At 36.6% G+C, this 13,840-nt stretch overlaps 1 protein-coding gene across 34 annotated transcripts in view; it reads left to right on the forward strand.

Moving 5' to 3' along the window:
• The window catches only part of ESRRG (estrogen related receptor gamma), a 618,074-nt gene that overhangs the window by 548,551 nt on the left and 55,683 nt on the right, over nucleotides 1-13,840 (forward strand). For 32 of the 34 annotated variants that reach the window (XM_041722041.1, XM_041722074.1, XM_041722047.1 and 29 more), the window contains 2 exons: nucleotides 3,794-3,904; nucleotides 7,492-7,674. In XM_041722041.1, coding sequence (XP_041577975.1) covers nucleotides 3,794-3,904; nucleotides 7,492-7,674 — 294 coding nt within the window. The remainder of the gene's footprint in view (nucleotides 1-3,793; nucleotides 3,905-7,491; nucleotides 7,675-13,840) is intronic. The other 2 variants (XM_041722042.1, XM_041722044.1) reach the window with 1 other exon arrangement.

The following is a 13,840-nucleotide window of genomic DNA, read 5'->3' on the forward strand; positions in this document are numbered from 1 at the left end:
GACTGTCACACTCTGTGGGATAGATTTTTAATAAATGATCACGATGCAAAATATATTTGAATAAAGTAATACAGCAATTTTTCAACAAAATCATGATATAATAACTTCCATATTTTCCTTTCCATTTTAAGGTCTGTGAAATATTTAATAATCATGTATATAATATCCAAACATATTAATATGTTATATAAATATACAGTGGATTTGATTGTATATGATCAAACATCAGGAAGGATATTGTCTTTATATCCACCTTATATTTGGAAAAATAGATAGGTTAAGGAACTCACCAAAGTTTACAGAGTCAGTTAATGAAAGAGCCAGTAAAAAAAAAACTCAACCATTCTGCCTGGCAAACTATGCTTTATTTTTTAAAACATATTCTCAATATGATCTTTAGGAATAAATTATTATGCTATTATAGTTGGAAACATTAAAAGGGGGTCTTTAGATTTTTTTTTATTATTTTTCATGAGAGACACAGACTGAGAGAGAGAGGCAGAGACACAGGCAGAGATACAGGCAGAGGGAGAAGCAGTCCCCATGCAGGGAGCCAGATGTGGGGCTCAATCCCAGGACCCCAAGATCATGCCCTGGGCTGAAGAAGGGCCCCAAACCTCCGAGCCACCCAGCGATCTAAAAGGGGATCCTTAATCTTGTCACAGAATCATTGCAGACAGTGGATCTAGCTAACAAGTATATATGAAATGATGATACATATTACATTTTGATATATGCAAAGCAAAAATTTTTAGATTTGATAATCCAAGAAATCGTCTATAAAATAGGAGTACTTACAAACGATTACATTAAAATATCCTTATTTGGATATCCTTATTTCAATATCTTTTTTCTCTGAACATTCTCCATTTTTTATAGTTATGTATTTCTTTCTTCTTGATTTTTGATTTTTTAATTTAAATTCAGTTAACATGTAATGTATTATCAGTTTCAGATATAGAGGTCAGTGATTCCTCGGTCTTATATAATCCCCAGTACTCATCACATCATGTGCCCTCTTTAATGTCCATCACCCAGTTATCCCGTCCTCCCACCCCACCTCCCCTCCAGCGACCCTCAGTTTGTTTCCTTTATTAAGAGTCTTTTATGGTTTACCTCCCTCTCTGATTTTGTCTTGTTTTTTTTTTTCTCTCTCCCCTATGATCCTTTGTTTTGTTTCTTAAATTCCACATATGAATGAGATCCTATAATTGTCTTTCTCTGATTGACTTATTTCACTTGGCATAATTCCCTCTAGTTCCATCCACGTTGTTGCAGATGGCAAGATTTCATTTTTGATGGCTGAGTAATATTCCATTGTATATGTATATTACATCTTCTTCATCCATTCATCTGTCAGTGGACATCTGGGCTCCTTCCATAGTTTGGCTGTTGTGGACATTGCTGCTATAAACACTGGGGTGCAGTAGATAATTCTTTTTTAACTCACCATATCATTTGCATATGTTCCTGCTAACGAGAAATTATGGTTTATATCTATGTTTTGTCAAATGCAATAGAGGTAGAATTTTCAGTGATAGTGGTTGATTTACAGTATTTTAAACATTTTGATGAAATATTTTTGTTCTTTGTACTCTACATTTTATTTCTACAAAATTAGCATCACAATTAGAAGAGTACAGTATCCCAGTTACTCAGCTTGCTTGCCATTGAGTTTTACACACTAGAAATGAGATGACAAGGGAACAGAACTCTACTGCAGGCAGAAAGTGCTTTCCAAGGAGCAGAAGGAAATACAGCTTCTTTGTGACCCCTGTGCCCTCTATTTTCAGCCAATATTTAGGGACTGTACTGATGTCTTTGTTTTGTGAAATTTACTGTCAAAACCTACTTAATTGCTCTTGAAGTTGTCTCCTGATTTCATTTAAACTCTGCTTTGACATTTCAGTATGACATTTCAGGCTTTATCTAGAACTGAGTATATATTTCTGTGTTTCACTAAAAGATAATCAACTTTTAAAGTAGCAGTTTTTTAAAGATTTTATTTATTTATTCATGAGAGACACAGAGAGAGGCAGAGCTATAGGCAGAGGGAGAAGCAGGCTCCCTGCGGGGAGCCCAATGTCGGACTCGATCCCAGGACCCCAGTATCAGAACCTGAGCCAAAGGCAGACCTCAACCACTGAGCCACCCAGGTGCCCCATAAAGTAGCATTATTAAGATAATATGAAAAATTGTGTTTTACTTTATCTCGTGGTTGAGTAGTAATCCTTACCATTGGAGAATATATATTCACTCCGGGGTTCACGTAGAGCTATGTCAGCATTTTCCAAACTGTGTCGCATAACTCAGAGAATCCACAATTCACGTGTTCCACATGATATTAATAAATATTCCCACAACCGGATCTTTGGTTAAATTAGTTTGCAAAACATTGCATAGGCTGTATTTCCTTCTGAGAGTTTTACAGAGGTCATTTGCATATTAAAGGCTCAGAGAGGCCTTTCAGTAAAATAATAATACTGATGATGCTGTTAAACCAAATCTATTTTCTAAACATTGTGAGAAATGCCAAAACATGTACAATGAACTACTTGGTTGAATTTATTAAGCCATGATGTCATAACGTTTTATCAATTTAGGTAATATCACAGAGTGAGTCTCCACCTTGCTCTTAACTCCCATGTAACCTCTGTATCAGATAAAGATTTATATGGCCCTTCTTAAACTTCACAATTATAGACTGGAAACCAAGTTATTAGCAAGCTGTTCTTACCACTATTCCATATAAATGAAACATTTTTAAAAAATATTTTATGTATTTATTCATGAGAGATACACAGAGAGAGTTAGAGACATAGGCAGAGAGAGAAGCAGGCTCCCTGCGGGGCAGCCGATGTGGAACTCGATCCCAGGATCCTGGGATCACGACCTGAGCCAAAGACAGATGCTCAACCGCTGAGCCACCTAGGTGTCCTGAAAATTTATTTTTAATTCCTGTCTTTCCCTTTTGCCTCTTTCCTCAGTATTCTAAATCCAGTGCCAGCAAAACCTCTCTGCATCTTGAGCCAACCCATCACTCTTTGGGAAGAAATTTTAGTAACTGCCAGTCTACCTCCTTCTTCTGGCTTTGCCCCTTAGCTCTGCCTCAGGAACCCCACATCCTAGTCTTCTGAATTCTTTTAGGAAGCTCCTCTTTCTGTCCCACATCCAGTCCAAACTTACTCCCAGTTTTCTCTCATCTGGAAGAAAATACAAAGGTGTGCCAAAGTGTAAGTAACATTCTCCTCTGAGACATGTTGACATTATAATAGGGAACAAGCCTTACATCTCATCTTGCAGAGTATAATTCCAGCTTTCCACAGCATGCAGATGCATCCAGTTCGATTCAATTCCATGGGTCCACAGTGAGCCCTCTGGTAGACCACGGAGGGTGGGATCACTCTTACATGTTGAGCTTTCACGGGTGATTGATAAAGAGGATATAGATTGCCATTGTCTTTAATTTGAGAAATGAGGCTAGTACCAAGTAATAGTTTCTTTGTATTAATTCCCTTGGAAATGTGCTTTTCCTTTGGTGTGTAAGTGTGAGAAAGACCATGTTGATGGCTTTGCATAAAATGCTTTCAGGTTTGTTATGCTCTGCCAAATTTGGTTTTCCAACTACTGGCGATTTTGGTTTAGCCACTACTTCTTTTTACATGCTTCCAATACCTCTGGACCATTCTGTGTTCTACTGTCTGTCTCCATAGCACCCATGGGTGATGGTCTGTGTATTTGGTCTCAAAGATGGATACCTCAGCAGTAAGCCAGTGCCTGTCTTTGCCCACAGGGGTACGTCTTGACAGAGTACGTGGAGGTCGGCAGAAGTACAAGCGCAGAATAGATGCGGAGAACAGCCCCTACCTGAACCCTCAGCTGGTTCAGCCAGCCAAAAAGCCATGTAAGTACAGCAGACATGTCTGGCTTTCCAACACACAGAATCCTCCCCGTTGGCTCTATGTATATCAGTTTTGGCATGCCCATCCCTACCGACTCCAAGGAGACTTGTCTTTGTTGGGGGGCTGTGGCTCTGTTCCCAAAGATTGCCTTTGAGGAGCAACAGCCACTCGGCTAATTATCTTTTTTTTTTTTTCCTATGATTTTCTCTCGCCTACCTTTCTTTCACCTAGTCATTTTGAAGAAGTGTAAGCATATTAAGGCACAGCTTATATAGTGCGAATTTTACATTTACTGGTTATCTTTATTTTCAGAGGTACATAAAATGGATCATACTGTAATCATTAGTTCATTGGAGCTGTTAGTTTCAGATTTCACAAGAAAGTGATTTTTGTAGTTTTCACTAACTAAATGAGTTTGACTGCTCAACCTCCCAATGAAAATACATTAGGAGCCTCATTAATTTGGAGCTATAGAAGGTTAACACACTAGCTAGCAATAGATTAAAACAAGAATGGGCCCTCCTAATAACAAGCATAGGTTGGTGGTTCCATCTCAGATGCCCTTATGGGCATTATGAATTGTTTTTAAAGAGTCCATGGTTTTATAATGCCAGATTGCAATTTGAGAGGATGATGGGTACATTGCTAAAACGCAAGCCCCATTCTCTTTGTCATTAACTAAAAGGAGCTGGAATGTAGATTGAGGCAATAACTGCATCCCATTTTCTGAAAAATCGGTTCATAGTTATAGTGCAACAGAACTAGCCTTTTAGGATTTTTATGCATAGAGTTCGTACTAGGCACTGAAACGTGCTTGATGGAAACGGTCCTCACATTCAGCTGTCTCTGTCTCAGAAGACACAACCAGCACTTACCAGAGGAGGCTGCATTTATGGCCATTGTTGGTGATTTTTGATCTGCTTTCAAGGGAAGTGTCCGTTTCTAATTCAGATTCTCCAGGAGGGGTCGCTGCTGTGCATCATACATGTGAGCATATGGGGATCTGTTAAGTAAATAAAACAGACCCTGAACTGTAAATGAAAGGACATTTCAGCTATGTCAAAGGAAAAACAACCAGTTTTACATAAAATTAAAGCTTAAGTGAACATATGGCATAGTTTCCTTTTGCCTTTCCAAAAAACATTATGTTGATTATACCTTCAATTGTCCAATCTGGCATCTTCTCCTCAGCCTGCATAAGCTGTTTGGCATTCTGCAAATACAATCTAGGACTGCATTAAGCAGATTTTGCACATTATAATAAAAAACTTTCTGATAATACAATAAAATGCAATAAACACTAATGCTTAATTTCATTAGAGGTTAGTTTTCCTAGACTTGCTATTATACAGACTGCCCATTTCTCATTCATTTTACATGAGCATTGACTGAAACCATTGATAATTTCCTCTACCAAGAGAACAATGAGCACTAGCCCATTTTGTAAGTCCACATGATGGAGGAACAGTTATGGTTTTCAGCGTAAACCTGAGAAATTGGGAAGTGGCTTGTCAAGTACCTTTAAGAAGATTATAGCAATTTCAGTGAGCTCCATTTGTCTGAGATAAAGAGGACTCCTAATAAATCATTACTCATTATCTCAAGGCCTCTGTGTTAATTTTCCTTAGTCCATCCAATTAGTGTGTTTTTGTAACAAACATTTATAAAACTTAATTTTCAGATCCTGTCAGATAAGTGTCAAGAGGCTGTGCCTGGGCTCTGCTGAGAAAGTGGCTGAGGGAGATTTCTGGCCCCTGACTGATTGTTTGTGTACTACAAGAGCCCAAGAACGAAAATTGGGTTCTATTGATTCTAATTAGGGAAACATTAAATAAGATTTACCTAGAAACAGTGCTGCTGGCTATTCCATTTTCTGAATGATGGGAATTTCTTAGCTTCAGCCAAATTTCTCCCACCCTTCCAGTCAAGCATCCATTGACGTGGGTAAAACAGGTAACCATCTTCCCAGTATGGAAAGAACTAGAATCAGGATTTCCCTTGGGTACGTTTTTGTGCCCTTTATTAAATGTTGCACTTTCTTCTAATCCTGAGAAACTAGTGGTTGCTGACAGGTTTTGCTGTATTGTCAGAGCAATGAAAGTTGAAACTTTTCCAAGCGTAACTAAAAATACAGGGTGTTGTTTCTATAGCATATACAAGAAACAAATGCCATTCTTCACAGAATCTACAAATTTAAAAAAAAAGAATCTGTATTGAATTTAATTTTTTTCCTACAAAATATGGTGTTTGGGAATATTTCCTCCCAAATCTGCATTTTCAATTTGGTGATAATTGAATATTACTGCCAGCGAATGGTTATCTGTTGATTATTTGCAATAAATGCAATGCATATAGCAGCCATAAAAATAAAATTTTTAAATGTTAGAAAAAATGCTAATTAAAGAACTTGGATAATTTCCTTGTCATTTAGTTAAAGAAAACTAAAAGGAATGCTGTTTATAATTTTAAGGTAGATAAAGTCTTTTCATCTGGGTTAAAAAAGTTAAACACTTAGAATGAAAGAAAAATTACCAAGTAAACGCAGAGGAAACGGGCTTTGCTCACAAAAGTCTCATTTAATACCCTGGTTTTTTAGAGTAATAGTACATAGAACATTGAAATATTTGAATTTATCCTTACCCATTTGTATCTCTTCACTTAGAAGAAAGTATAAAATCTAAAACAGCACATAGAAATAGAAAATAGGGCCAACAAGAAAAATCATTCCGTTAGCAAGGCTTTACAACCCTTCCATAAACTCTCACATGCCCCTAAGCAATAAAACACATTTGATGTGATGCTTTCCATTTGTCTCTAGTGTTTATTTTATGAAGGATTTTAAAAACATATATCACAAATTTTAGACAGATAAATCTGAACCAGAGAATGAGCTAAAGACAACAGATGAAAATAGAGGATTAAAGAATTAGACACTCCAAAGAGAAGACATTGTAACATTTAAGTAGGAGTATTTTTCTGGAAACAGATATTGGCTATATTTGAAAGATTGGCTGGGTGTGTGGGGAGGGAGAGAAATTCCTCTTTAATGCATCCCACAGAGATAGAGTTATATAGTCAGTAATTCACCCAGGCAGAAGGGCTCTGACCTTTGCTCTTCTTTAGAGGAATTAACACAATTAATGACTTTCGTGCCCATTATGACTATGGGCAATGATAGTTTCTTGCCTTCCACATTATATTCTATATTTCAGTGGTTTACTGTGGATTTTTATTTTAAAGACGTTGTATGCTATTGAATCTGCTTCCCCATATCCCACTTAAGAATCAAAGAGCAAACCCAGAAAGCATCTAACTTCTCTTATCTGTTTGCTATAAAAAATTTCATTACAGGACAGATGCTTCATTCCAGCAAAGGCAGGTAGAGCGAAGAAGAAGAAAGGAATGCATCTTGTTACAACTGCAGTGGCTGATTTCTTGCTATGAGTTTTCCTGAACACTGTTTACTATGCATATATTGAACCATCAGTAGGTTATTTGGGGTTTATTGTAGGCAATTTGAATTATTTTTCAAAATGCAGCATACTATAGGGTTTGTGAAAGAAGGATGATGCTACTAGTGATCTTGTAGTGCTCTGGTCTGATCCTGCAGATAACAAGATTGTCTCACATTTGTTGGTGGCCGAACCGGAGAAGATCTATGCCATGCCTGACCCTACTGTCCCTGACAGTGACATCAAAGCCCTCACTACACTGTGTGACTTGGCTGACCGGGAGTTGGTGGTTATCATTGGATGGGCGAAGCATATTCCAGGTACATTTTCTGAAAAGAAAAAAAAATGAGACAGAAAAGGTTGCGAAATTCCCTAATACATAGATTCAGGCAAATTCAAAAATTTCTCATTATTATGTTTTTTAACCTTTACATTTGTTTTTATCATAGTTAATTTAGAGCTTTGCTTGACCTTAATTGTATCATAAACCTCTCTATATCTGTACCACCTTGAACTCTTGTTATTTTTTTTTGATATGCAAAGGTACTATTGCCAATATATAAGGTAAAGAGAATATAACTTTAAAAACATATGTCTTTCTTCCTCTTAAAATTCTGCACTTTCTCCTAAGGAGATACTTCTCTTTTTTCTTTTCACTTTAAAAAATGTCTTTGTCAGCACAACTCAGTGTACCTTTTTTCCTTTTAAGAATCACTCATTTCATTTTATTGTTCATGGTGGCTTTTTACACCAAATTGCTGTTCGTATTTACAAGCACACCTTTGGTTGGCAATTAGGTATTTACCAAGGATTTGTACACAAATTCTAAGAAAAAATATTAAACAGACACCATAAACTTTCCCATATAGTAACCTAAAAGTAGTATTTTAAAGTATCCTATTACTTTTCTTTCTTGGCTTAGAAGATCCCATTATATCAATAAACAGATACCTGGTCACAAGTTTTGAGGATTTTAGTAGTCTGCTTGAATTATTTTTTGTTTGTTTGAACTTTGATCTTCAAGTAGTTCATAAGCAAGTTTTTTGAATGATGAGCAGTGTTTTTCTGGTATGGTTAACTTATTTGCGTCTCCTTAAACTAGTTTGTCTTTATGCGTTGAATGCTACAGTAATTTCTTTAATCAAATTGATGGAAGTCCCTTCCCCAGCCCACACTGAAGCCAATTTCTTGGTCATGATACGCCAGCTATGTTACTAACAGTCGTAACGGACTGTCAAGCCATATCGCAGTGAAGCTAATTTGAAGTCATTAGGTGTGCGGCGTTCAGGCGACAATTTGTTACAGTGGTTAGGAACACAGCTGACATTTCTGAATGGCTTTGTTCGGTGCAGTTCTAGATGAGGCCCAGCAAATTGTAAACTAATTTAAACATCACTCTGTATTATACTAGCTACTTTGTCTTACACTGTTTGCTAATAAAGCACCCCAAATTAAGTCAGAACTAGTTAAATAGGTGAGCTTGAGTGTGTTCTTTAGAAGATACCTACACAAGGGTTACTACATGTAAAAGAAGGAGGAGAATTGGATCATATAGATAGTTGATACTGCATTTAGATTGTAATCACATCTATGTGACTTCTAAAAACAGAAAAAAAAAGGATGTGCTAAAAGATGTTAAGACGTTTGGGAATTGTGGCAGTGGGAACTGTCAGAATTTGCTTAAACAGTGTATGAAAACTTATCTGGATGAAAAGTGCTGTGAAGCGTATTACAGCAAAAGAAACAAAATTAACATTTGTTGATATCCACATTTTAGATAATTAACATATATCACTTGTATTTATGTATTTTATTACTTTACGTATATAGACATGTACAAGCTCACACATATATACTCACATCTTATTTTTTAATTAAAAAAAAAGATTTTATTTTTGAGTAATCTTTACACCCACAGTGAGGCTTGAACCAACAACCCTGAGGAACAAGAGTTGCACGCTCTACCAATTGAGCCAGCAAGGCACCCCTATACTCACATATTTAAAATATTATTCTGGGGCGCCTGGGTGGCTCAGTTGGTTAAATGTCTGACTCTTGATATTGGCTCAGGTCATGATCTCGGGGTTCTGAGACTGAGCCTCACATCAGACTCTATGCTGGGCATGGAGCCTGCTTAAGATTCTCTCTCTCTCTTCCTCTGCTCCTCAATCCTTTCTCTCTCCCCTCCCTCCTTCCCTCCCTCTCTTTCTTAAAAATAAAATAAAATAGACAAAAAAAATCATTATCCAACCTAGGATTGTCAGCCTTGACATTACTGATGTTTGGAAACAGTTATCCTTTCTTGTAGGGGACTGTCTTGTTCATGGTAGGATGTTCAGTAGTATCCTGGGCTTCTATCTCTAGCACCCTTGAGTTGGACAAACAAAACTGTCTTTAGACATGGACGTATGTCCTCTGGTGGGCAAATCTGTGCCCCTCTTCCTCAACTGAGAACCGTTGTTTTAATCTGAGAATCAAGTACTGTTATCTTTAATTCAAAGATAGGGAACTTTGAGGCATAATGGGGTAAAAACACACAAATTCACAAATGTATCTGGTGTCTTCAAAGCATATTCATCATTGCTTCCTGGAGTAGAATCAGGATACCCAGTTGACTGCATTTGAAAGAACCACTTCAAAATAATAATGATAATAGTGTTCATATTACTGATAACAACAGCATGAAAGACTGTGTCACTATGGCTCCAAACTTCCCATTATTTTAGAGAACTCAGCCCAAGTACTCGTGAATTAAGAGACGTGTTAAGCCAATATTGTAATATTGTTCAGACATCCCATAATAAAGACCAATAAAAGTCAACAACTCCTTACAGTGCTCTCTGGTGAGGAAAAGTCAATGATAAATTTGTTGGTCCAGTTGTGCATCTAAGTAGAAATGTCAGCTTACAAAGGAACTTGTCACTGTAAAGGGGCTCTAGTGACTTTTGTGAAGACAGTAACTTTAAATAACTATGAGTAACAGCATTTCCAGTGGTGGAAACAATTACTATACGATTATGTGTTCAGTCTTAAGCTGAGGCTTAGAATTGGTGGGGACTGACGTGATTCTCTCTCCATAGCAAATGCCAGAGGAGGTCACTGTGGAGTGATGATTCACAGCTCTGGTGTTCGTGATACCCTCAGGGTGTTTAAATGATTGCAAGGAGTGGCTTGGTTTTTCAGAAAAGAATTAGCCAAACAAGAATTAACTGGAATTCTTTTAAATTATTAAATAATAAGTATGCCATACAATGTTTTGAGGTAGGAGAGGATACTCTGATATCAGAGTGCTGGTATACCCCGGGTTCAGGGAGGTTGGGTGCAGCAGCAATGTGGAGTGTAGGATTGGTGGGGGGGGGGGGGCTGGTGGGGAGGGAGACAAAGAGAATATAAAGATTAAGGTCACATTTCTGCCTTGATGGAAGTAAAATCGTGTTCTTGATAACATGACCCAGTCCTCATAACTGGGGTCAGAGCCTGAATTAAAGTCAAATCAGAACTGAAATTTCACCTGTCTTTGTCTTAACTTTAAAACTCTTTGTATAATGCTTATGTGAAAATTAAAGTGAAATCTTCCTTTAATGCTAAAATGTAAGCCTTCGCTCTCTCTATGCTCCTCTCAGTTTATGTAATCACACACACACACACACACACACACACACACACATGCAGTTCAAAAATTAAGTTTAGCATCTAAGATAAGATCAGTAGCCTCTCTGCACTGCTGGGAATGTACTCTTAAAGCCTTACTTTTGCTACATAGAAAAGTGAAGAATTCAACAAAAGAAAATACTGAAGGAAAATACATATGGAGTGTTTTTTTTTATCAGTAAATCGAATTAGTTGACTTACTTTAATAAATCATATAAATGGAAAAGTGTGTTCTTAGGAAACATGACCATACTTTATCTATAGAAGAAAAAAGATCACAAGGGCTTTAGAAAATGCTTGACTTTAGTTGGAGGAGCATAAGGGCACAAGAACAGATGATGGTGCCCTAATAGCCCTTTTTAAGAATGACAGGGCCCCGCCATTAGCATCCTTTTATATCCTTGGAAATTGCTCATGCCTCGCTTTTCTGGTTCCTATCTGCCTGACTCTTTTTTATTTCTCTTTCAATTTCGTCCGCGCTCGGATAAGCGCATGCTAACACAATATGATTGAGCTGTAAAATGGAACGCTGTCGCCTCTAATCTCTTTTATGTAGATACGGAGTTACTGCACACTCCACTTCATTCTCTCCCCATTGTTGGCCTTTTTTAGAATGGGCTGCCAAGTAATGGAGGCTCCGGCAAATATTAGAGCTAGGTTTCACAGGGTGTGATAAGACGATTATCAGCCCAGCAGTCAGATCTCTTATTGTTCTTTGTGGTTGATTAAAATATTATTATGTACTGTTACTTTGTTAGCAAAATGCAGAATGTGCTTAGTCAGATGGTGCTTAAAAAAGCATAACCCATATTAGCTGACCTATATAAGTGGCTTAAATATATTATGGGTCTCATCCGACAGTTTACTGTAAAAAAGAATAGAAGGGTATTTGAACAATTAAGCCAATGAATGTATTTTAGAGAATTTTTTTCCTTTATCAAAGATGGCAGATTTTTAGGTAGGCTTGCTTATTTTTAACAAGACAAATTAAACCCTTGCCTACTAAAGAAGAAGACTCTGCCTAAGTTTGGGGCCTCTTAGTCATGTTTATAGAATGATTTCTTTTGGAATGAGATCAACATAGAGAAACAACTCTAATTTTTATTCATACTCAGTGAAGGCAGGAAATAGTAAGCTCTAAGAAAAACCAAAATAGAAAGATAATGTGATAAAACATTCTTTATATGTAGTTTCCTCATGTGAGAAACAGAAATCTAAAGTATAGAAACCAGTATTTTTCATTTACACCGAAACATGTTTTTGTAAAAACATGCAGTTCAAAGAATGCATCAAAAATTGCTCCTTGAATTGGATTTTTTATTTTTCTCAACAGAAGTATTGAGACTTTTCTAGAAATGACAGAAATCTTTAAAGAACATGTTTGAACTATTTCTATATTAGGATATAAATTTGGTGGGCAAATACCCAAGAGTATTTCAAGCGTCTATCGCTAACGATATCTTTTAAAGATGTATCCATTGTTCTAATGCATTTTATGTAGAGACCAATTTTTAAGATTATATCATCTCCAACCAAAGTTGCGGAGGTTTTAAAAATGCCCAATCCTTATCTTAAACTCGTAGCACCATTAAGTGATGATGATATGTGTAAAAAGCACATGCAAAAAATGTAGTGGAAATAATTACCATAAGATTATGTTTCCATTTATAACCCAAAAGTATGTTTCCGTGTGTGTGTGTGTGTGTGGTTATGGTGTGATGTGCAGGTCAAGGGCATGGTTGACTAAGAGAGAATCATATCATATATAAGTAGCACCTAATACTCAGTGTGGGATCTCTATCACTGGCACTTGATAAATATTTTATTGATTATTTGATTTAAAATATGCATAGCCCCAAACTGCTAATTGGCCCTGAGGCTCCACTCTTTACCCCATCCTAGAACTGAATTTACATGTAGTTGTAATTTCTGCTTGCTGTGAATGAATTGAAGTGATTACAACCCCCTTTCTCAGGATTAATTTTTCTTTTGTGTATGTAACTTAATGATTTCAGAACTATGAAGTAGTCGAGTCTTTTAGTTAAGTGGAGAAAATGTAAATTTAAGACCCAAAGCCTTGACACTTAATAGTGCTATTTAAATTATAATTATATTCTATTACCAAATATTTGGAAGTTATATTTCACATACCTGGTAGTTGTATACCTGTGCACCTATAGTTGTGGTTTACGAGGGTAGAATGAACCTGAAAGTAAAATTAGACAGCTTAAGCTGTAGTGGAGTAATTTTTTGTAAGTTACTTAATTGCTCTAGCCATTAGTTATATTGTGAAAATCAAATGAGGGAAAGAATACACATGCAAATTAAACACATATGTATAATTAATTTGCAAATTATAAAGCATGATCTAAATGTAAAATATTCAGTGTTCATTTTAGTTTCTAAAGTTCTGCACATAGGTTGTCATTTTATTGCGATTAAAACCAAGTGATCCAAAAAGTCAGTGAAAAATTAGAGGAAGACAAACCATGAGAGACTCCTAACTCAGGGAAGCAAAAAAAGGGTTGCAGAAGGGGAGGAGGGTGGAGGGATGGGATAACTGGGTGATGGTCACTGAGGAGGGCACATGATGTGATGAGCACTGGGTGTTAAACTATATGTTGGCAAATTCAATTTAAATAAAATAAAATAAAAATCCATTTCAAAAAATAATCACCATAAACATTGGTTGTAATACAAAGGCAGGAGGGAAACTTATTTAACCAAAAGGATCTTTGGATGGATATTGTCATCATTCTGTCTTAGGTGAGTGGGATCATTAGCATCTAAATAATCTAGTACATCCTTCTAGGCCAAACCTAAAATACCTGAATA

Source organism: Vulpes lagopus, chromosome 11, assembly GCF_018345385.1.
Source record: "Vulpes lagopus strain Blue_001 chromosome 11, ASM1834538v1, whole genome shotgun sequence".
NCBI lineage: Eukaryota > Metazoa > Chordata > Mammalia > Carnivora > Canidae > Vulpes > Vulpes lagopus.